The 23,471-nt window shown below is 41.8% G+C and overlaps 1 protein-coding gene across 1 annotated transcript; it reads right to left on the bottom strand.

The window, feature by feature from the left end:
- Positions 1-1,265: 1,265 nt before the first annotated feature.
- On the bottom strand, positions 1,266-3,459 carry LOC119299726. Its single transcript, XM_037576886.1, has 3 exons — positions 3,163-3,459; positions 2,174-2,385; positions 1,266-2,031 (listed from the first exon to the last, which is right to left on the bottom strand). The coding sequence occupies exons 1-3, from the start codon at positions 3,449-3,451 to the stop codon at positions 1,723-1,725; spliced, it is 810 nt and encodes a 269-aa protein (XP_037432783.1). The 5' UTR covers positions 3,452-3,459; the 3' UTR covers positions 1,266-1,722.
- Positions 3,460-23,471: the final 20,012 nt, after the last annotated feature.

The raw sequence follows: 23,471 nt of genomic DNA, 5'->3' as shown, positions 1-23,471 counted from the left end.
CCTAGCCACTGATATGGAATCCGAAGCTGCAAAGAAGCAAGACATCCGCCGAGGAGCCGCAAGCGTCATCGTCATCATCGGTTGCCTCGAACGGGCGACTCCCATTTCACCATAGAGCTCAATCATCGAAGCCAACCCTTAAACAGCCACAAAAGCCACGACAGCACATGCCAACGGATGGCCACACGCACAAGCAACTGATAGCTCTGAGTTTGATGATGAGATCGCAAGGGAAATATGCAGGACTTGCACTGACCATGCCCTCCATAAACGATGATACATGATTTTCTCACAATTGCCGTCACATGAGTGTCATAACCATTGTCAGAAAAAGTTTTCGTTCAGGCCAATAATGTCACGGATGTGTCTTTGTATTGCATCCGCGCAAGGTCCAACGTGATGTCGGGGTTAACTTTAGGCAGCCGGCTGGCCGAAGCAGCAGGCCACGGGCGCGAACCGGAGCTGTCGGCCCGGGCAGGCAGGACCCTGTCCGGCTAGCCATCTTGGGACTACCCGGGGGTCATCCCCCGACAAAACTGAGAATGTAACTGAATGTACAATGCTCATCACAAAAGTGACCTATCTTCCACTAAATCCCAAATTTAGCATCATGGCTTAAATATTCCCACACTACCCGATCATGCGCTTTCATCGTGTCCAATTCAGCTCACATACCTGGTCTTCCCACACCCTCTTTCACTTCATGAAATGTTTCTAGTCATACGTCGTGATTATATTATCTATGATAAGGCGTCCAAGAACGAAGGCCGATTGCTCCTCAAAAATTATCTCACACAAGATTAATTTGAGTCTTTTAGCCTGAACCTTGGACACAATTTTCAGCACCACATTACATAAGCTAATTGGGCAAAATTGGGATACACATTGTACCTTGACCTTTTGGCAAAGTCATGGAAACACCAACATCTTCCTATTTATGCCAGCCAATGATATGTTAGTACTCCCTCCGTCCCAAAATTCTTGTCTTAGATTTGTCTAAATACGGATGTACTCCCTCCGTCCCAAAATTCTTGTCTTAGAAATGTCTAGATACAGATGTATCTCTTGTCTTGATTCATCCATATCTAGACAAATCTAAGACAAGAATTATGGGACGGAGGGAGTATAAGTCACACTTTAGTATTAGATACATCCCTATCTAGATAAATCTAAGACAAGAATTTTGGGACGGAGGGAGTAGTAGATAACAGAAAATAGAAACATTCAAATTTCTATACAATACACTTAAAACATTACTCCTTCCATCCAGTATTACAAAATGGCAGAACCAACAAATTCAATATACCACTTCACGTCAATATAAACATATAACTTACTTCACTATACAAACATTACTTGATCCATTGAATCATTTTGAAGCATGATAACACAAACCTCACTTCATTACACAACAACTTAGTTTGTCATGTTACTACACGATTACGGCCTATAGTCCAGCATGGACCAGAAGACCTTCACTTGAAGCTTGGCAGTACCAAAAGAGATCTCCTTTTTCTCTTCACCACGGTGTCGTGGTGTGAATTCAACTTTCCATTGTCTAGTAGCAGCACCACCACCACCAGGGACTGCAAAGCCAAGTGTGAGCATACCATTCAGACGGAGGGTCATGACACGCCGCCGCAGCATGATAACTGCACGGTCTTCACAAGACACCACACCATCTTCGTCGCTATTATAAATCACAATCCTAGGCTCGATGCCCTAGATGCCAGCCATGATCTTTCCACAGAAACATCCCTCAAGTAACTTCATCTCGAATGTACCCTCGATAGCGTTAAGAAGAGTTGCATACCTCACGTCCACAATACTAAACCAGCTCTCAAGAGTTATATGTCCAACAACAACCTTTTTGTCTCTAGGTAGAACTCGTCCATCAATCATAAGCAAACCCTTGCTGATTTGCTCGCCTAGAGGCTCTACCCCAAGCTTGATTTTAAGATTCATCTCCAGATATATGAAATCAAGTAATACCAGACCTCGACCTGGGCCAGTTAATATCAAATTTTCATCCTGTGAAAAGCAATAGCTCAAAAGATTAGATTATGAAAATCCAAATACCAATAAAGCCTTCAATGGAATATGCAACAGAGTTACAAACTAAATAAAATCAAGAGGCACATAAGCAGTGATTTTGAAGCAAAGACGTACGTACCCTTGACTTGATAGGTTGGCAATTGTCCCTGGTGTGGTTAAAGAGGTACATGCACTTGTGGTCGATGCTGTCTCTAGCGATGATAGTGCCATACACATCGATTGGGAAGCATTTATCCGAGGAGACTATCTTGACAGTAAGTATGTTTGCAGTGTCTTGGAGTTTCAAACCATTTACACACCTCTTGGTGTATCGCATTGGAGGGATAGGCGCTGCGATGGAAAAACAAAAGCATAAGCTAGTTGTGAGGGGCAAAAAGAATTATGTAAAGCATAAAATGCACCGCAGCAGCACGACAAGGATACAATTCAGATTTCCTATTCATATTCATACTGCAAGAAATTCAGTTTTCAAATCATGTTTGCCTCTCGACACAGCAAACTATTCTTGTTTCACTTAAACAGTACAAATCAAATCACTCAACAACAATAGCATACATAGTTGATGCAAACAAGACGAGACAGATAAATAACAAGACGTGGAAAGAATGAAACATTTTCTGTTAAATTTACAATTAATCAGGCTTTGAGTCAGCAAGCATAACAAGAAAGGATATGCAAAAAGAGAAGAGTTGCACTGGATGCAAATCTTTTTGGGTCTATAGAAAGGAATCTATCTACTCTTATTACTCCCTCCGATCCAAATTAATTGACACAGCCTGTATAGAACATTGTATAGAGGTTGTATAGATACCGCGTCAATTAATTTGGATCGGATGGAGTAGTATATTCATTTTAAACATTGAGCCAATAAATGAGCAGTAATCAACAACACATCATGTGCAATTGTTCTGAATTGTGAAATATGGGACTGAACATTGTGCAATTGTTGTAAACATAACTAGATATGCAAGGGAGATTCCACCAACGAGGCTAGCAATCGTGAAAACAACTTGAAAGAAACATACATAAATACATACGCACACGATTGGAAATGTATGCCTTTGAAATAGAATCAGGTCGGGATCTAGGTTTTCATGGCGGACATACACTCGGCGTTGATGTCGAAGACGCCGAAGTCGTTGAAGGAGTAGCGGGTGTAGACCTTGCGCTTCGTCTTGGGGTCGTACTCCAGGATGGATGCCATGACCTGCTTGTGATCTAGTCCTCGCCGCCGTCTCTCCTCCGCCTTCCGCGCCTTCTCCTCTTCCTGCCGCGCCTTCTCCTCTTCCTTCCGCCGGGTCATCTCCAACGCCCGAGCTCGCATGGCTAGATCACTCGCCTCATCGTAGAAGAAAGGCTCCACGAAGCAGAAGTCATCCTCCTCCACGCAAGCCATGACGATCCCTGTCGCCGCCGCCGCCGCCGTCGCCGTCGCCGATGAAGCTAACCCTAAGTCGAGGCCTGCCCGACTCCACGCCCTCCTCCTTTTTATTTCCTATCGCTCTGCTAAATCCTTTAGGCTAGGCCAAGGCCCAACTGGCATGCTTCTTTGGATGGGCCCATTTAGCAGAGGAAGATAGCCGCTGCGACAGCTGACAACCAATTTTGTAGGAATGTTCAAGAACCTAGAGCCAGGTTTTGGGAAGGTTACCAAGATAGGTATTTTTATATTCTGTTTGTACTGGTTTTGGTTACCGTTCTTTTTTAATTTTATTTTATTTTACTTAAAAATGTTATTTGTCGCTTTATTAATTCACAAATAAAATTAGCTAACATTTTAAAATTATAGGAAAAATTCAAAATTTGGAAATTTATAAAATTCGTGCAAATAAATTCCGTTCATGATATTTTTGAATTCAATACTAATGTACAAATTGGTGAACATTTTAAATTTGCAAAAAAATTAAAATTAGTGAGCATTTTCTAGATTTGTGAAAATAATTCAAATTTTGAAAATTATTCAATTCAAGGCTAATTTTCAAATCAACGAAGATTTTATTAATTCAAAACTACTTTCATTTTTCTTAATATTTTAAATTTTTACAAAACAATCATGACCATTTTTTTAATTGAGAACAATTTTCAAACTCGTAATTTCTTTCCATATTTGCAGAATATTTTAAAATTCAGGAACATTTCCGGAATGATGAACATTTTCCGAAATTTTATGAATTTTTCGAAGTGCACAAACATTATTTAAATTCATGATCATTTTTTTGAATTCATGAACATTCTTTCACTTTCAGCTCTGTGATGACCATTGATTTAGCCAAAGACATCTTTGTTGTGCTGTTGCTTCGGCTGCACTAGACTCTTTATTTATGCATGTGGCCTAGACTCGGATGAACGTTGCCCTTTGGTTGTGGCAATAGCCTCCAAGTGTTATGGCTTGTTCTTAGTGGATTGAAGCTCTTTGTGTACAGTGGTGATGCTCGTAGTGCAGACTCTCATTGGTGACGCTGGTAGAGGTTGAAGGCCCTCCTTTCCTCTATGGCTACTCATTCTTCTTTGGACGTGCTAGAGATTTTCCTCGGTGATCTGAGTGGTAGGCGTGTGTTATGAAGCTCTCTCGGCTAGGACTCATATACTTGATGCCCTTATAAAATTTGCTGGTGATGTCGTTGTTGGGTGTGATAACCTCGGTTGTGCATGCTCTTTGTTTGGGTGTGGACTAGGTTGCTCGTTGTCCTTAGGCTGCATCAATACCTTTTAGGCGGCATGGTTTGGTCAGAGCTCTTCATCTAGGATGGCGGAGCATCTCGAGCACCCCGCCACTAGTGAAGCCGAGGAAGTTGAAGTTCCATTGCTTCTTCCTTTTTTGACGTATGCCCTATTGTCTTCTTGACGCAACTTGTCTTTTTGGTCGTTGTACATGATGTATTCCAAACACTCTTAACGGAATAAAACAAACCGATGGTGTTTTTCGTAAAAAAAAACTTGCATTCTTCTAAAACGTCATAACCAAAGCCATGCGGAAAGAGACTCGGATGTAGATAATGAAGAAATGATGTGGAATCCGGACAACACCCGATTAAGATTTTTCTTCTTCTTTACTTCGATGGATCTTGGAGGCTACAATAGGGATAGCCGAGTCCACGGGAGGCTGGTACACCAGTCTGCCCGATCATAGCATCCACAATTGGGATAATCTTCAAGAAGTATTCATCAAGAATTTCCTGGGGACCTACGAGCGGACAAGAATGTGTGGCATCTTGCCCTTTATGTTCAAGAAGAGGGCAAATCATACTAAGACTGCATCCACCGTTTCTCCCTAAAGAAGAACCACCCAAAGAACATCACAAAGGGCGAGGTCATCACTGCCTTTCAAAAAGGTGTCCGGGACGAACCCCTGACTCACATGTTAGGGCGAGTATGTCCTAGGACCACTCGCCAGCTCTTTGACCAAACCAACAAGTACACCATCGTCACTAACGCCGTCCACATTTAAAACAGACTAGTGGTTGGGCCCGCCATTGCGGGCCTCCTGAGAGGAAGTTGGGGTGTTGCCAGGTGGAGACATGCCCCTTCCACTTTTTTTTTGAAAAACATATGGACTTTATTCAACTAAAATAACAGATACATCGTTTGTGAGGAAAGGTACAATCTCAATCATAGGCTCCTCAAACCAATCAACAGCAGAAGAAAACCTAGCCAACCTAGCAAGCTCGTGCGCAATGTTCAAACCTAGAGGTAGCAAAATCACATGCCAAAAAATAGCAATCATCAAAACTCCTGCTGACCGTCCGCCATTTTTCATCGTTTCAATAACCTCCAAATTATCAGAATTAATAATAAGGCGATTGCAACCTGCATGTTGCGCTAGTGAAAGACCAAATCTGAGAGCCCAAGCTTCCGTGTTAGAGCATCAACGCAATGATCAATTTTCCAAGTACCCCCTGCAATCAAATTCCCTTTGTCGTTCCTCAGGACAGCCCCAGCCGTACCTTTAAGTAGATCATGATCAAAACAAGCATCAACATTAAGTTTCACAAAACCCACCGGGGGATGAACCGACCCCCTCTTTTCATAGAAGCCCTTAGACTGGAAGCAACAACATAATTAGCCGTAAGAGCTTGTATCCCCATTGAAATCTGTTTTGCATCTTGAATTCTCTCCTTGTGCACTAATTTTCGTCTTTCCCACCACAAATACCAAGACGTAATGGCAATCATCTCCGGAATATCCTGGGACCCCATAATAGATAAATATTGGTCAGGCATGTGCAACAAAAAACCGAGGACCGCCTCTCCAGCACGATCAACTTCACAAGCTTGAGCAATGATCTCATCTAAGCCAAGCATTCTCCAGACCTCTTTTGCCTTCTGGCACTGAAACAATAGATGATTTGTATCTTCTAAACCAGAAGCACAAAAAGGGCATAAAGGTGAAACTTTCATGTGTATATTAGCAAGCGTAACACGACATGGAAGAGTACCATGCAGCGTTCGCCAAATAAAAAATTTCACCTTCGCTGGACAAGATAACTTCCAAATCTTACACCAAATTGGATTAAAGTTTGTTCGACCCATTCCATTAGTACGGCGAAGTTTCCTTCCATGTTGATAATCCCACCCAACAAAATATGCAGATCGAACGGAAAAAATCCCACTCTTAGTATGGCTCCAGGCAACAAAATCTCACATATCAAACTGAGGCAGATGGATAGCAAGGACCCCTTGTGAATTAACGGGCCACAAGGTCTGTCTGATGAGATCCTCATCCCACCTGTTTGAAGAGGGGTCAATGAAATCCAACACTTTTGATAACAAATGTTGCCCCTTTGGAGCGATGACTTTTCTGTTAACACAGTTAGGGATCCAAGCATCTTCCCAAATGTCGATTTTCTGACCATTTCCAACTCGCCAAATATAACCATGTTTTAAGGTATTAACCCCCACCATAATACTTTGCCATGTGAAGGATGATCCCTTTTTAAACTTTGCGTTCAATAAATCTCCATCAGGGAAATACTTAGCTCGCAAAATGGTGGCACACAAGGAATCTGGGTTCTCAAGGAGACGCCAAGCTTGTTTAGCCAACATCGCCAAAATAAAACAATGAATGTCACGAAAGCCCATTCCGCCTTGGCTTTTCGGGACACACATTTTCCACCACGCCATCCAATGCATCCTTCTTTGGTTGTCGTCATCACCCCACCAAAAATGCGACATCTGATCAGTTATTCCTTTACAATTTTTTTAGGAATTTTAAAGACCAACATAGCATAAGTTGGGGTAGCTTGAACAACAAACTTGAGAAGAACTTCCTTGCCTCCAGTGGATAAGAGTTTTTCTTTCCATCCGCTAATTCTCATAGCAATGCGATCAATTAGATATTGAAAACAATCAGTCTTATCTAACCCCACATGTCCAGGCAGGCCCAGATACTTACGATTGAGAGCTTCAATCATGATATTCAAAATTGAGCAAATTTGTTCTCTAATGTCCCCACTCGTATTTGGGCTAAAACATATGCTAGATTTTTCAACGCTCACCATTTGTCCAGACGCAAAACAATATAAGTCCAAAATTGATTAAGTGTCTCTGCATTTTGTTGATTAGCTTTCATGAGGATCAATGAGTCATCCGCAAAAAGGAGATTTGTGATAGTAGGGGCCTCTCTGCAAACCTTGACTCCTGAAATATTCCCAATCTCCTCCGCATGCGCCAAGAGAGCAGTAAGGCCCTCCGTGCATAAAAGGAAATGGTAGGGAGATAATGGATCACCTTGTCTTAAGCCTCTTGTAGGCTTGAAACTTTCAGTTTCTTCATCATTAATCCGTACCCTATACTCAACAGTAGAGACACATTTCATAATAAGATTTATCCATCTCTCCTGAAAACCGAGTTTCAACATAATTCCCTTCAAAAAGGCCATTCGACTCGGTCGTAAGCTTTGTGTGTATCAAGCTTGATAGCGCATAAACCCTCTTTTCCCACCCTCTTATTTTTAATAGTATGAAAGCTCTCATAAGCCACTAAAACATTGTCTGTAATCATTCTACCAGGCACAAAAGCACTTTGGGTTGGGCTGATAATATCAGGCAGTAAAACCTTCAAACGCACTGACAACATTTTGGAGATAATTTTGTATACCACATTGCAAAGACTGATAGGTCTAAACTGGGTTACCTTCGTTGATTGTTTTGAAAATTTGAGAGCATGTTCTAGATTTGTGAAAATAATTCAAATTTTGAACATTATTCAATTCAAGGCTAATTTTCAAATCAACGAACATTTTAGTAATTCAAGACTATTTTATTTTTTTATATTTGAAAATTTGACAAAACAATCATGACCATTTGTTTAATTCAGACATTTTTCAAACCTGTAAACATTTTTCATATTTGCAGATTTAAATTCAGGAACTTTTCCGGAATCATGAACATTTTTCTAAATTTTATGAATTTTTTGAAGTTCACAAACATTATATCAATTCATGACATTTAAAAAAAAATCATGACATTTTTTGAATTCATGAACATTCTTTCACTTTCAGCTCTGTGATGACCATTGATTTAGCCAAAGACATCTTTATTGTGCTGTAGCTTCGGCTGCACTAGACTCTTTATTTATGCATGTGGCCTAGACTCGGCTGAATGTTGCCCTTTGGTTGTGGCAATAGCCTCCAAGTGTTATGGCTTGTTCTTAGTGGATTGAAGCTCTTTATGTACAGTGGTGACGCTCGTAGTGCAGACTCTCATTGGTGACGCTGGTAGAGGTTGAAGGCCCTCCTTTTCTCTATGGCTACTCATTCTTCTTTGGACGTGCTAGAGATTTTTCCTCGGTGATCTGAGTGGTAGGCGTGTGTTATGAAGCTCTCTCGGCTAGGACTCATATACTTGATGCCCTTATAAAATTTGCTGGTGATGTCGTTGTTGGGTGTGATAACCTCGGTTGTGCATGCTCTTTGTTTGGGTGTGGACTAGGTTGCTCATTGTCCTTAGGTTGCGTCAATACCTTTTAGGCGGCATGGTTTGGTCTTGTCCGCTTGGAGCTCTTCATCTAGGATGGCGGAGCATCTCGAGCATCCCGCCACTAGTGAAGCCGAGGAAGTTGAAGTTCCGTTGCTTCTTCCTTTTTTGACGTGGGCCTTATTGTCTTCTTGACGCAACTTGTATTTTTGGTCGTTGCACATGATGTATTCCAAACACTCTTAGTGAAATAAAACAAACCGATGGTGTTTTTCGTAAAAAAAACTTGCATTCTTCTAAACCGTCATAACCAAAGCCATGCGGAAAGAGACTCAGATGTAGATTATGAAGAAACCACTAGTAGAAAACAGGGCTTTGGTTGGGGCCTGGCCAGCCTATTAGTCCCGGTTCAGTCACGAAACGAGACCCATGGGGGGCATACGTCCCGGTTCATGCGCCCAGGGGGCCGGCCGGACCTCGTGGGGCATTGGTCCCGGTTCGTCTGGACCCATTTGTCCCGGTTCCAGGCACGAACCGGGACCAATGGCCCTCGCTCCTGGCACACAGCCATTGGTCCCGGTTCATGACTGGAACTGGGACAGAAGAGGGGACATTAGTCCCGGTTCCAGCCACAAACCGGGACCAATGAGTTGCCTATATATACCCCATCGCCGCAGCAGAGCACTCCACACTGCTCTGCTTTTTCTGGCCGGCGAGGGGAGTGCTTTGTGGTGCTCTAGCTCACCTTCTATGGACATGAGGTGTTCGATGAAATGCCCGAGCCACACTAGTTAAGCTTTCTCCTCTCGAAGCTTGACCTTCAAGCTCCATTTTCCCTGAGATTTGTCTAGGTTTAGCGGTCCGTCACGTCCCGTCCCCGTCTTCACCGCCGTCGATCGCCCGCGCCGATCTCGTCACCGGCACCACCGTGGTGAGCCTCTTGTTCTTAACTTCTTTATGAAAAAAATACTTACTTTTGATAGATACTTGTCTATTTTTCTTACTTTTATTATTGCTTATTATTATATAGTGCGATGGTTTTGGTATCCGCCCCCGTCGGCCCTCGTCTTGTTCCACCGCAGCGCCGCCAGGTCGACGCTGGATACCTTGCGGCTGCACATCCATGACAACTTTGGCCGGATCACGACGTACGGCCGGTGGGTTCGCCGCGGCCTCAGGTGCTCCCCGGAAACGCTCGACGTCTCCCACGGCGGAGAGCGCGGCGTTGTCGTGTTACCTCCGCTGTCTTCCTCCTCCGGTGCCCATCGCCTTACAAAGCTACGCCTTGTTCGCGTGCTCCTCCCCTGGAATTTCGAGGAGCTGCTCAGCTCGGGCCTTCCCGTCCTGGAAGACCTGGAGATCAGGAGCAGCTATTTTTCTTACTTTTATTATTGCTTATTATTATATAGTGCGATGGTTTTGGTATCCGCCCCCGTCGGCCCTCGTCCTGTCTATGATTCGGATGTGGTATATATTATCTTTTATAACTATTTGGTTCATTTATTGTTTATGATAATTATGTCGACCAACGTGACATAGATTTTATTTATCTAGGAGGTATGTGAACCGGAAATTCCAACCGACCCTATTGTCGAGAGGCTAAATTTAGTTGAAGAAGAAAACAATTACTTGAAGGAAAAATAAAAAAAATTAAGGAGGAGAAGATGATATTGGAGTTGCATGTTGCGGATGTCGTCGATGATCACAAGATCAAGATGGACGCAATGCGTTTGAAGATTAGAAAGATTAGAAAATATGCCATTCATACCGAGGCTTGATATCATTATGCCGTTGGATCAATTGTTACCTTGGTTGCGATTATGATCGCATTTGTTGTTGCATTGAAATGTTTTACATAGTTTTAATGTATGGTTTAATTAGATGCTCTGGAGAGCTATATGTTGTTCAATGAGAATTAGGTTTAATTATCAAATATGGCACTGAACATTGTGCAATTGTTCTAAACATAACTACGCGAGCAAGGAAGATTCCAGCAGTGGGGCTAGCAATCCTTTGAAATAGAATCGGGTCAGGATCTAGGTTTCGATGGCCGATGTACACCCCTTGTTGATGTCGAAGAGGGAGAAGTTGTTGAAGGAGTAGCGGCTGTAGACCTTGCGCTTCGTCTTGGGGTTGTACTCGACGATGGACGCCATGACCCGCTTGTGATCTAGGCCTCGTCGCCGTCTCTCCTCCGCCTTCCGCGCCTTCTCCTCTTCCTGCCGCGCCTTCTCCTCCTCGGCCTCCTCCTCCTCCTACGCGGCGGCCAGCATCGCCACCTCGCTAAAGAAGAGGTCCTCCCAAGTCACCTTGACCAGATCCTCCTTCCCTACGCACGCCATGAATCCCAATTCCCCGCCGTCGCCGTCGCCGTCGCCGCCAAGGCCGATGAAGCTAACCCTAGGTCGCCGGCCGCGGTCGAGGCCTTCCCGACTCCTCCGTTTTATTCCTTCCGCCGTTGCTGCTTCGGGCTGGGCCTTATTAATCTTTTTCCATCCACGCACCACGTGCGAGGGGGTAAGTAAAGGAGGCCCATAAGCTATAGTGCACTCTGTTCGCCAACCTGATCTACGGTCCAATCAAAGTCGCTCACATACACGAGCATACATTCATTCCTATAAATGCACTCATACACACCTTACTTATGGAGATTGTCAAAGAATTCCGTTGCCGACAGAGGATGTTCGAAAGCACAGGAAAATGTCACACCATGACCAGTGTTTTGCATGTGGGGCTCAAGACTCATGGCGACATAGCCTCATTGAGTGCACCATGGCACGCTGTGTATGGGTTTTAGACTTTTATTGGACCATGACCTTTTGAAACACATGATCGCAACAACGGAATTAGATGCTAAAGACTGCCTCTTTTCTATGATAGATGTCCTAGTCATGATGAATTCACACGGATGTCGATCACTTTTTGGGCAATATGTTATGCGAGAAGGGAGCTTATTCATGAAGGGATTAATTAGAGTCCGTATAAAACACATAGATAGATGTCCTAGTCATGATGAATTCACACGGATGTCGATCACTTTTTGGGCAATATGTTATGCGAGAAGGGAGCTTATTCATGAAGGGATTAATTAGAGTCCGTATAAGACACATAGATTTGTTTCAAGCTTTATCTCGAACTTGGATCAGCTTCCGGGAACACCAAAAGCACCTGGTATGATTCGGACTACATGCAATAATGGGTAACATCGCTGGATCCCGCCTGCTGTAGGACAAAGACAAATTAATGTTGATGCGGGACTATCAGTGGAGCACAACGTAGGCACAGCAGCAGCAATTTGCCAAGACCATCTTTTGTCGAGACCGAGATGGTTCCTATACTGGGTCTTCGGTGCTAGTGATTCATGTCATTGCTGGTCCTACTACTACTCCTAGAAGCTTTAGCATGCCGAGAGGCTTTATCGTTGGCACGAGACTTGGGCATGCATCATCTTCAGATCGCATCAGATTGCAAACAGGTCAACAATCATATTCGCCAAGGAGTTGGAGGAAACAATGGGAGTGTTTTCAAAGATATTTTGCAAACTGTTAGAATGCTTAATTATTGTAATTTTTCATTTGAACCTCGAGCTTCTTATTTCGAAGCTCATAGACTAGTTAGTTCAGGTGTCTCTATCCCTAGGGCGGCATCTTTGGTTGGGCACGTCAAGTGACCTAATAGCTTTTCCTGTAAACATCTTTACCAATTAATAAAAAGCCTAGCTATCTTTGCTATAAAAAAACTCATACACACCATACCCCTATGAGTACCTTCGAGAGGCTGAGCTGATTTTCTGAAGCCACCATAGGCGCCTCCTACTCGACGGGGATGTCTCTTCCCACTGAACGAACATCGCCGGAAACCTAAATAAATCCAGAAAAATGCGAGCACCAATGTCAATTTTAGGACATATACCCTGGTGGGCTGGGGATACCACTATCATCCTAACCATCCAACCACATGTTGGTTTGTCGGTCCAGTCAGTTCTGGTATACAGTATGGTGGTTTACAGAAGGTTTTTATTTCCCGACCGATATTTTACATCGGCCGGTTTTTCATTTCTGTCGCTCTGTTCGGAAGGAGAACGATCCATACGGTCCAATCAGTTCTGGTGTACAGTACAATGATTTACAGACGGTTTTTAATTTTCGGCTGATATTTTACATCAGCCGGATTTTTTGTTCCCTTGGGTTTTTTTAAATACTCATAAATTTTAAAAATGTTCATAAATTTTAAATATGTTTATGAATATTTTACATCAGTAGGTTCCTCGGCTTCCATGCAGGTTTAATTACTTGCATTTTCTTGAAACACGAGAATATTTGTTCATTATCAGAAACATTTTTTTGAAAGTTATATCATCATTCTTTAAACTGTGTAAAAAAATTATACTATGTTAAGATTTTTTTTCAAGCTCGTGATTTTGAATTCGATAAATAAATTTAGGTTTTCAAAATATATGCATTTAATTTTGATTTTTTTAGGGGATGCATGAAATGTAAATAAAGTAAAAATGAGGAGAAGAAAATAATTTCGGATGACGTCAGGAAGAGGAGCCACGTCGTATTGGGCCATGCACGCAACTGCTCATCATCAAGCCCAATCATATTGAACTGAGGCCGACAGTAAAAAATTACATAATAAAACCTATCAGAGCCAGGTTTCAATCCTGTGACCTGTGGGTTATGGGCCCACCACGCTTCCACTGCGCCACTATGATTCTCTCGTTCATTAGTTGTAACTAGTCGTCAACCCGTGCATTCGCACGGGCTAATTACATAACATTATGTTAGAACCATATTACAGAAGATGGGGATGTGTTGTCTAGAACTATATTGTTGTGATATATCATTCAAACCTACATGATATGATGTATTGCTGTGACATATCATTTGAATCTAAAGGATATGAAACACCGTGATTAATAAAGGAATGTATTTTTGCCAATAAGTTGTGGGTACGTTGGATTAATCATATTATCAAAATTGGCACCGACAAATATATGTTTTCAGATTGTGTGCTATCATATCTTTATATCATTTCTATTTTCATATGCGAATAAAAATAATGAACCCAAGAAACCATTTGATGCATGAATTGGCACCTTAATAGTATATTTGTTTTCCTCATTTCAAAACCATCAGGTGGGCCTGCATGTTTCAAGCCCTTGTAATTAGTTTTCTTTTATTTTGGCCTATGGGCTTGTAACTTTTTGTATGTATGTGCCTTAGAAATAAAATGAGATGTTGTGCGGCGCTTGGCCCTGTAGTTTTTGGCCAAAAAAATTCTTGTGCACTTGTCGAATGGATAGCTTATGTTTATTTATGTACATATCTTTGACCATTTATGCACATTAACTATCTCACCGTATTCAAAGAGTTACCGTTTGTTAGTCCATTTGGCACTAATTTCCATTGTTATGTGTGTATAAAATAAAATAATGTATAACATTCTGGAAGTATTTTCTAGACAAAATTACACATATGATATCGAAAATAGTTATAATAATAGTCATACTGAAAGTGTAGTAAGTTTCACCGAAGGGATATGCAAAATATTACTTATATGTGACATGTAGGGAGTATTGCTTAAAAATACCGTGTTGTCCTATTTTTTGTTGTTTTGTACAAAAATAGTAAGAGAAAAGGTAAATTAACTTTCTTGAAACTCGATATTCTTTTAAATACTTGAGAGGAAAGAAGTTGGTAAAGAATGTATCTTACTGAAGTGAGTAAATAATCGTGTGAGTAAATAATCGCCAATTAAGTGATGACCCAACCAATAAATTCGAATGAAATGATATCACAAATTGAGAAATTGCAAAGTAAGAGAACACGACAACTTACGGGTAGGTTACCTCAAACATCAAGGCAAAACACCTATAATAAAAGCAGATCACATTAGATGCAATTGCAACATATATTCAAATATCAATATGTACAGTTAAAAACTATATTTATACACTTATTTTTTAGATGTGTAGTACTGCATATTTGATGACAATTTTAAATTATTCACTACATTTCTTCTTCTGCAATTATACTATAATTACTGGTTAAATGGGGGAAATTTCATAGGGCCCTGTCATTTCCATCCTGAAATTTTGGGCAGTCCACAATTGGTACGACTTCTACAATTATGCCTGCTAGATATAATGATCTTAACTGTATGGTCGCTCTTTGATTTGATGATATGGTGAATGGAGAGCTATTGTTTGATTTATGTGCTGCCAAAGAACGCAAAGCAGACCATCTTGCTCTCTTTAGAGTGCATAACTGGGGCAAGAGCATCAATCTCTACTCTGCTAAACCAAATTGTTATTGATGAGGCAGTAAAGATCAAACCAATCTATTGGGGATTTTCAATGAATTCAACAGATGGAGAATAGGCCAGGATTAAAAGATTTACTTTCCTCTGAACTCAAAGATGGTAAGTTTCTATATCTGAGGCAGTTCCTCCACTCAATTCAGCCTGGCGAACAATGACACTGCGGAATCACAGAACTGCTTCAAGACTCAGTCGCCGCACTCTCACATCCGATTAGTTCATTGCCCTAAAAAGTATGATCTGGGCTGCAGCGTGCTCACTACTTGATGTTGAAGAGATCTAGTGGAAATTTGGATCAGGGAAAGAAGGGATTGGGTTGAGGACGGATTGGATTATGACCTTTTCTTAAGAAACTGCAGCCTCCAGAATCTGGATACAACTTTGAAGATAGACAATGTGGTGAGGTGGAGGAAGAGCCACCTGTTGGGTCGCTCGACAACATGCCCAAGGAGATGGAGCGGCGAAGAGAAGGCATCTGCATTTGCAAGGCTTCTGTTTATTCGCAAGTGGAAATTAGAGGTAACCTCCTGACGATATGTCGCGGGTTTTTTTCCAAAGAGGAAAGGCAATCTCCTTTTGTGGGAATTCTGTTTTTCAATATGGATCAACATGGAGGTTTGTTTTTTTTTGCTTGCTTCACGTAGGTGAGAATCAATCCACATGGTAGTCTGCCTGCTTTCTTGTACGTGAGCATCTCCAAGCAGCAATGATCAGTTGTGATCTTTGTACGTGGAGTCGTGGACGACTCGCCGGAAAGCAATCGGCAAGCCGTAGTCCATGACCCACCGTACAACCTGGTAGTCTGCCTGCTTTCTTGTACGTGAGCATCTCCAAGCAGCAATGATCAATTCTGGTCTTTGTACGTGGAGTCGTGGACGACTCGCCGGAAAGCAATCGGCAAGCCGTAGTCCATGACCCACCGTACATACGTGTTCCTGGACAGAGAGTACTCGTCATCAGAGTTACTGCAGAAGGAATAGAGAAGAGTCCGTGGAGGGGAGAGATATATTACTTTTTCTGTTTTCTTTTCTGTCAAAGAGATGGTGATAGCTTTTTTTTTATTTCAATGATATTTTTTAACACAGTATTTCTTTCAAAGAGATAGACCGGAGCACGCACGGGCAGATCTCCACCGTAATCTATATCTATCTATATCTATACCTACTATTAAAGGGAATAGATATTCTTGGTTTGGTTTCATTTTGTTTCGTCCCGTTTTGAGTTTTTTTTTAAAGGTTACACAGGTACACATGACACGTATAGCCATGATCATGTACTACAAAAAAAAGTACTAGGCACGTCCCTACGTCCGGACTCTAAAATACCTATAACCATGGTCACGTATACATATACTAGGAAAAAAAGATGTACTAACCGCATCCGGACTCTAAACGTAAAAGGGAAAGTACAAACGTATGTATACAAGGAATAGCAAACCGAAGACAATTCTTCACTCGGTCAAAAAAGCGTAAGGCACATGATAACATTATCTATGCTACAATGGACGTCCTCTCTTGAATTGGCTGTTCACAAAGCTAACTATTTCACGCTAGACTTTCACTTTTTTTTTCCGGATAGACTCCCACTCATGCACGGCTGTGTTGATGTTTAGACCCCCACTTGTGCACGGTTGTGTTGATATTTCTTTGCACGGTCACGGCTGTGTTATAGCAAATTAGAGGTCAAAGGTCACCATACATCTAAAAAATGAATATATTATTTTGATCTGTATACTTTCAACATAAAAAAAATTGTCTATTGATCTTAATTTTACGCCCACGCAGAAAAAAAGATCTTGATTTTTACGGTTGAGATTAAAAGATAGAAATCCAAAAAAATATTAAAACAATAGAAAAAGTTACGCATAAATATTGTTATGTACACATGAATTTAAGTTAGCACGTACAATCTATACCTACTATTAAAGGGAAACATATTTTTGGTTTGGTTCCGCTTTGTTTCGTCCCGTTTTGAGTATTTTTTTAAACTACCAGCAAGTGCTGGCCTTTTATATTATGAGGCAGGGGGCAATGTTTACAAGGCCGTACGCACGGTCTGAAGGAAGAAGTTCAGAGAAAAGAAAGAGGCCCTAGGGAACACAGTGGGTAGGGTGCAGTGCTACATATCCACCGCGCCTCCAGGCAGTGCCATAGTAGGCGAACTGAGGTTTCTGAGTTGAGAACACATAGCGATGATGAAAATTGAAAATGTAGAGATGGCACTTGGACATGATCCTCTCCTCCCTGTCCTCCTCCTCCTCCTCCTCCTCCTCCTCCTCCTCTCTCTCTCTCTCTCTCTCTCTCTCTCTCTCTCTCTCTCTCTCTCTCTCTCTCTCTCTCTCTCTGCATGATGCGTAATGGCACATGCAGCAGCAGTTCACACCAGTTTTGAGTATTTTTACGTGCACTATTTTTTAGTTTTGTCCGTTTGTGACAAACATAAGTACAAATAAAGAAAACCGGGACAATATGAACGAAACCAGGACGTAGTTTAAAAGGAAACTTAATTGAAACAAAAGCAAAGCGGCCGACCACACGTCGTAACCTGACCCAAAAAATATACATGGGAGCATGAACTAGCTACGAGTTGCAGGGCGCCGGCTAGCTTGATTCTTTTCCAGCTAAACACATGAGTACATGTCAAGCAGGCTGGTGAATCGATCCAGCCGCAACTACATGGCTCGATTTATTGCTCCCTGAGAACTTGCACGTGATTCAACTAACAAGTGCACAACCCTAGCTTCAATGAGTCAAGTTAGTCTTTTATTAATAGTTGCTTGATTTTTTTCCTTTTCTGCTCTTCCTATCCGAGCGTCCATGCATCAGGTTTTCATAACTAAACTGACTACACAATAAGTAACTGTTCTATAAGGAGGAGAAAATGAGGTATTTTCATATTCCTACAATTCCCCTTTTTTCACCGGCTCATGAATTTCTATGTGACATGATATGGATTTTGCATAACTCGAAATGTGCTAGAGAAATATTTTGCAAGGATTGGGATCCTCTTAGTGCAATGCAGATTAGCGTGCATGTTACCTTTCTTTGTTCATCTTCAAGGAGAATTACTTTTTTTTGTTCATCTTCAAGGCCAAAATCATATTATTATTTTCATCGTGCTTTTAGGAAAACTGATACTTACTTATGCTAATTTGCATATCTTGGTATATGCAAAGGAGTAACTGAACAACTACCCGTGCAAGCTCACATTGATCAATCAAGGTTAGCTTTTCTATAATATTGATTGTTGAATAGTCATGCAAAGTAGCCTTTTGCAAAGATGGCAAAAGCACCCATTTTTTATTCATCTGGGAATAATTGATGTGTATCATAAATCAAATTATCGCTTATGTTTTAGGCCGTGTTTAGGCTTAAATCATCACTTGCTTACTGTGATAGGAGAGTGAGGTGATTTTTTTCTCTCGTTGCAATGTACAAACATATTTAGGTGGCACTTTCGGATGTTATTATGCCATGATGACGGCAGTTTCGATGGATAGTGGGCACAATAATCTTTCTCCCGTTGCAACGCACGGGCATATGTGCTAGTAAGAGATATAGAAGTACGTATATATTGTTTTTTTCTTTTTCTTTTATGTCAAATAGATGGCGATCTTTTTCTGTTTTTTCTATCAAAGTGATAGACTGGAGGACATGGGTAGATCTCCACTGTAATAACTCGGCCCCACGAGATTAACGGCTCATAAAATCTAATTAATGTGGTAATTTCTTGGGAGTTTGTAATTAGTAGAAGTAAGTATAGATAGATATAGATATAGATATAGATATAGAAGTATAGATAGATAGATAGAAGTATAGATATAGATGCTATTGTACAGCGAAAACATGGACACGCCCCCCTTGTATCAGTGAGAGTTCCTAACCATAATCTTGTTGTAGTTAAACAAACAGATAATCTTCGTGAAATTCAATCAAATGCCATGAGCACTGACAACTTGGACACCTTCACAAGCTGGGCTTTCTCAACTGTCAACCACATCAAATCCATGTCACAACTTCAAACCAGAAGCAAGATCTAGTTATTAGTAAAAACCGACGAAATATTTCAGCTCCATTTCACACGCACAACAAATCGGGACTACAAATCAAGCAAATGCCATGAGCGCTGCCGAAAAGCATCGGATTCGTACAGGTTTCAACCAGCAGCAGAACCTGATCCCACGGCATCGTGCACACGCACAGAAACACACAATATGAAGGTCCCAAAAACAAACCCACATTGCAGTTTTGGCAACTTCCCATAATACATTTCCGTTTTCAGCAGACCACGAGCGGGTTTTTTACTCGCCGCATAATCCAGTCTGACCAGGAATTGATTGCAAACTCACGGTGTCATCTCGCCTTTCTTCAAAACACACAGGGCTTCAGCTAAGCCTCTTCACATGTTTTTTCTGGGCATCATGCATCGATCTTGAGTGACCCCAGCCGTCTTGTTCTTTGGTCGAGCTCCGCCATGACCACCGTCTCGTGCCTTTCCTTTCTTTTGTGACTGTGTTTGTTGTCATGGAGCCAATCTTGTCGAACGCAAACTAGCAAAGCAGATGGTAAACCATGGATAAGTCACTCCAGTGTTTGGTGATTATATGCTTCTAAGCATGTAAAATCTATCACCTCTGTTATGAATTATAAGACATTTTAGATATTTCAATATGGACTACTTATGAACTGAAATGAATGAACGGACACACTAAAACGGGTCTATATATGATTCAGAAAAAGTTAGAACATCTTATAATTCAGAAAGGAGTACTTGACAAACTATGCACAGATAGCTCCAAACCAGTGGCGGTGCCAGAAATTCAGTGTTGTGTTGTGTAGTCAATTTGAAGTTGTGTAGTCAGATATATGAATTTCTATTTCTTTTTGCAAGATGTATACATGTATATACACGTTAATTCTATCAAAAAGTTGGGTAGTTGTTAGAGTATGTAATGGGCCTGGGCTGGCTGTATAGCCCGTTAGTCTTAGGGTTAATTAGAGATAAGGGTCGCTTGCTTAGGGGTCAAGTAAGCCTTGTTTGGGAGTCAAGTAAACCTCTCTATATAAAGAGAGAAGATGTATCAATCTAATCAAGTAAGAATTAAGAAGGACATCCCTTCCCTCTTGCCCGGCCGTGGGCAAAAGGGCCCCCGGCCGGCCCTCTCGCGCCCTCCTTCTAGCAGCACCATAACAGTAGTCAATTGACTACCCAACTTATATGTGGCTTCGCCACTGCTCCAAACTACTGCTGATTTTCACTTTACTGTATTTTCTTAGTGTCCCAACTACACATGATTATTTACTTGCTTAGGGGACAAAGGAATGAATATTTACCGTGAGCAGTTCATCAGGCTCGTATAGGTGATGGGCAGTGGTTTGCAGAACATCAATTATATCACCAATATGTTGGATGCATAGAAGATCATCTTCTCTCATCTGCAGATATTCAATAACTTATGAAACATGGTAACAAAGTGATGCCAAACAAGCAGAAGAAATCCAAAACTTCCGGAAAACATGCAAAGAGGAGATTTTCTGATCGCGCACCTTGAAAATTGCTAGGGCGACATGGAACAAGACCTTTGCTCCTTCATTGAACAAAACATCCCACACCCGGAGGGTTGTGTCTCTCACAACAACAAAAATGGAAAATATGAAATGGTTTTACAGTGAGTTCTGGGCAAATCATTGACAGGCTAGATAAACACCGATACCAAGTCAAAAAAGTAAACTACTGTCTAACCTCAGAAGGCAACGTTTTGGAGAAGAGGCATAAAAACCATTCGGTGGCAACAAGTGAAACATCAAACCCCATTGCTTCAAGATGAGCAGCAATCCTGTACCATTTGGAAAATCCGATATAATTCACAACCATTGAATTGTCAGTGAGGAATGATAGCATAAATGCTGAAGTAAAAATAATACCTGGGGCACTTTTTAGCTAGAAGATCTTTGAATACTCTCTGCTCAACATGGCACGCTAGGTGTTGTTGGAAATAGGAGCAAATTACTATGAGTTTTAAACCGAATAAACAGAAGATAAATCATGACAGCACTAGCAGAGATTAAACTAATCATGTGAATTAGCATAGCAGATGAACATATCACATCTAGGGCACATACTAGAAACATGAATTCTACCACGATCTCAAACAGGAAAGATAGAGTCACATACGGTGCAGCGGGAGCAGCACCGCCGGCGTTGACGTTGTTGCCCATGTCGTCGAGGATGAGGTTGCCGAGGTCGGGGAAGAAGTCGTCGTTCGCGAAGTCGTCGCTGCCAGCGCAGGTGCGCTCCCCAAAAACCTGATCGCCCCTCTCCCGTACAGGATCACGAGAGGCGGGGTTCCAGAGGCCTGCTGTCCCTTCTCCCGGTGCACGCCAAAAGGAGGGATGGAGAAGACTTGCTTGGCGGCGCAATGATCTGGAACGGTGGTGAGAAACCATACGAAGCGGCTGCGGCTAGGGTAGACGTCTGCCTGACTATATAGTGCGGGCCGGGTAGGTCGTGGGAGTAAACCCCACGTCCAAGTCATCACGATCCAAAAGAATCAAAAACGGTTCAGTAATTAACGCGCCCGTTAATTATTAATTAATGACTCATTAATTTTTCCCGAGCAGCAAAAATATAGAAAACGTGCATAGCTCTGTCCTCGGCTCGGCTCAATCCCGCAACCCGTGGCGCGGCGCGGCGCGGCGCGGCGTGACGAGGCGTGGCGTGGCGAGGCGAGCGAGGAGGAGGAGCACGCGTGTAGGTCTCCTCTTCTCATGCTCATACAAGTAGTAGAAGAGCTCACCTTATAAAGAGGTGCAACTCTCTCTGAACTTATGAGGTGGGACTAAACTTTAGCCTCACTCACTCCACTCATATGTCTGCATGAATGGGCCAAGAGAATTTCAGAATTTTAGTTGGGCTTTGGGCCAAAGGCCTACTAGCAAATTCCAACAATCCCCCACAAAGTCTCATTGACACATCTCGTCATTTAGTTCCAAAACATTGTTTATATACCGGTGCTTAGTGGAGACTGTGAAGTTGAACTTCCACTTAGAGTTTTATGCTACACTAGATCACAACTTGAATAGTGGACTATGCCTTGAAGTACAAGTTTTCTGCGAGATTAGTTTCACACAAATTCTTGACCGATACTTGGCTGCCACAAGGCTTCCCCGCGGGTGGAGCATATACGTCGTACTCCAGGGCCTTTCATGAATTTATTAGAGAGCACCCACTTCTCACAGACTGCGACGTTAACAGTCAAATTCATATAGGTGTGTTCCTCAGCAGATGCTCTGCAGGACAACATCTCTGCTTACTCAAATAAGCCACTTGGAACACATTAAGATAGATATCAACCTGCCATGCAGATCAGAGAGTATTGCATCTTCACGGAGTGGGATATTTAAAATAAGGATACTATCCTCTCAGCTGACCAACAGCTTGTCTCCCACTTCTACTTCACGGGATCTCCGATCACATAGAGTGGGTTACCACTACGGACAACTCATGTGGTGGGTCTCAAACCCATCTTCATCGATGCATTATCTATCACATTACGTGATAGACCCTTTATGAAGGGATCTGCCAAGTTTTTCGATGTTTGGATATAATCCAACGTAATAACTCCGGAGTTCCTCAGTTTCCTGACAGATTTTAATCTCCTCTTCACATGCCTTGAGGACTTCATATTGTCCTTAGAACTGTTTATCTTGACGATCACAGTTTGATTATCACAGTTCATCAGGATAGGGTGTATTGGTTTTTCAACCATAGGTAAGTCCATCAATAGCTCACGAAGCCACTCTGCTTTAACAGTGGCAGTGTCTAATGCTATGAGTTCTGCTTCCATGGTTGACCTTGTTAAGATGGTCTGCTTGCAAGACTTCCAGGAAACAGCGCCACCACCAAGTGTAAAAACATAACCACTTATGGCCTTAATCTCATCAGCATCAGATATCCATTTCGTGCTGAACATTTTGATATATTATACGTTTTTTTCGTGCTGAACATTTTGATATATTATACGTTTTTTTCTGACATAGTATGCAAAAGTTATAGCCGTTTTACATTTTCCCTACACTTTTTGCAAAACATGTCCAAATTTAAGTTTTTAAATTTTCCTAACTAGTAGATGTAGTAACATAACTACGTCTTGAAGGATTTTAATTTTTGAAGTTTTTAT

The sequence above is a fragment of the Triticum dicoccoides genome, chromosome 1B (assembly GCF_002162155.2).
Source record: "Triticum dicoccoides isolate Atlit2015 ecotype Zavitan chromosome 1B, WEW_v2.0, whole genome shotgun sequence".
NCBI classification, from domain to species: domain Eukaryota; kingdom Viridiplantae; phylum Streptophyta; class Magnoliopsida; order Poales; family Poaceae; genus Triticum; species Triticum dicoccoides.
The sequence above is the reverse complement of the archived record's forward strand: the minus strand, read 5'-3'. Positions and strand labels throughout refer to the sequence as shown.

Excerpts from the sequence above, each read along its gene's own strand:
- LOC119299726 (XM_037576886.1), bottom strand. The coding sequence starts at position 3,451 with ATGGCTTGCGTGGAGGAGGATGACTTCTGCTTCGTGGAGCCTTTCTTC. Across the intron at positions 2,386-3,162 it reads CTTCGACATCAACGCCGAGT|CGCCTATCCCTCCAATGCGA; the intron begins GTATGTCCGCCA and ends TTTCCATCGCAG. Across the intron at positions 2,032-2,173 it reads GCCAACCTATCAAGTCAAGG|GATGAAAATTTGATATTAAC; the intron begins GTACGTACGTCT and ends TGCTTTTCACAG.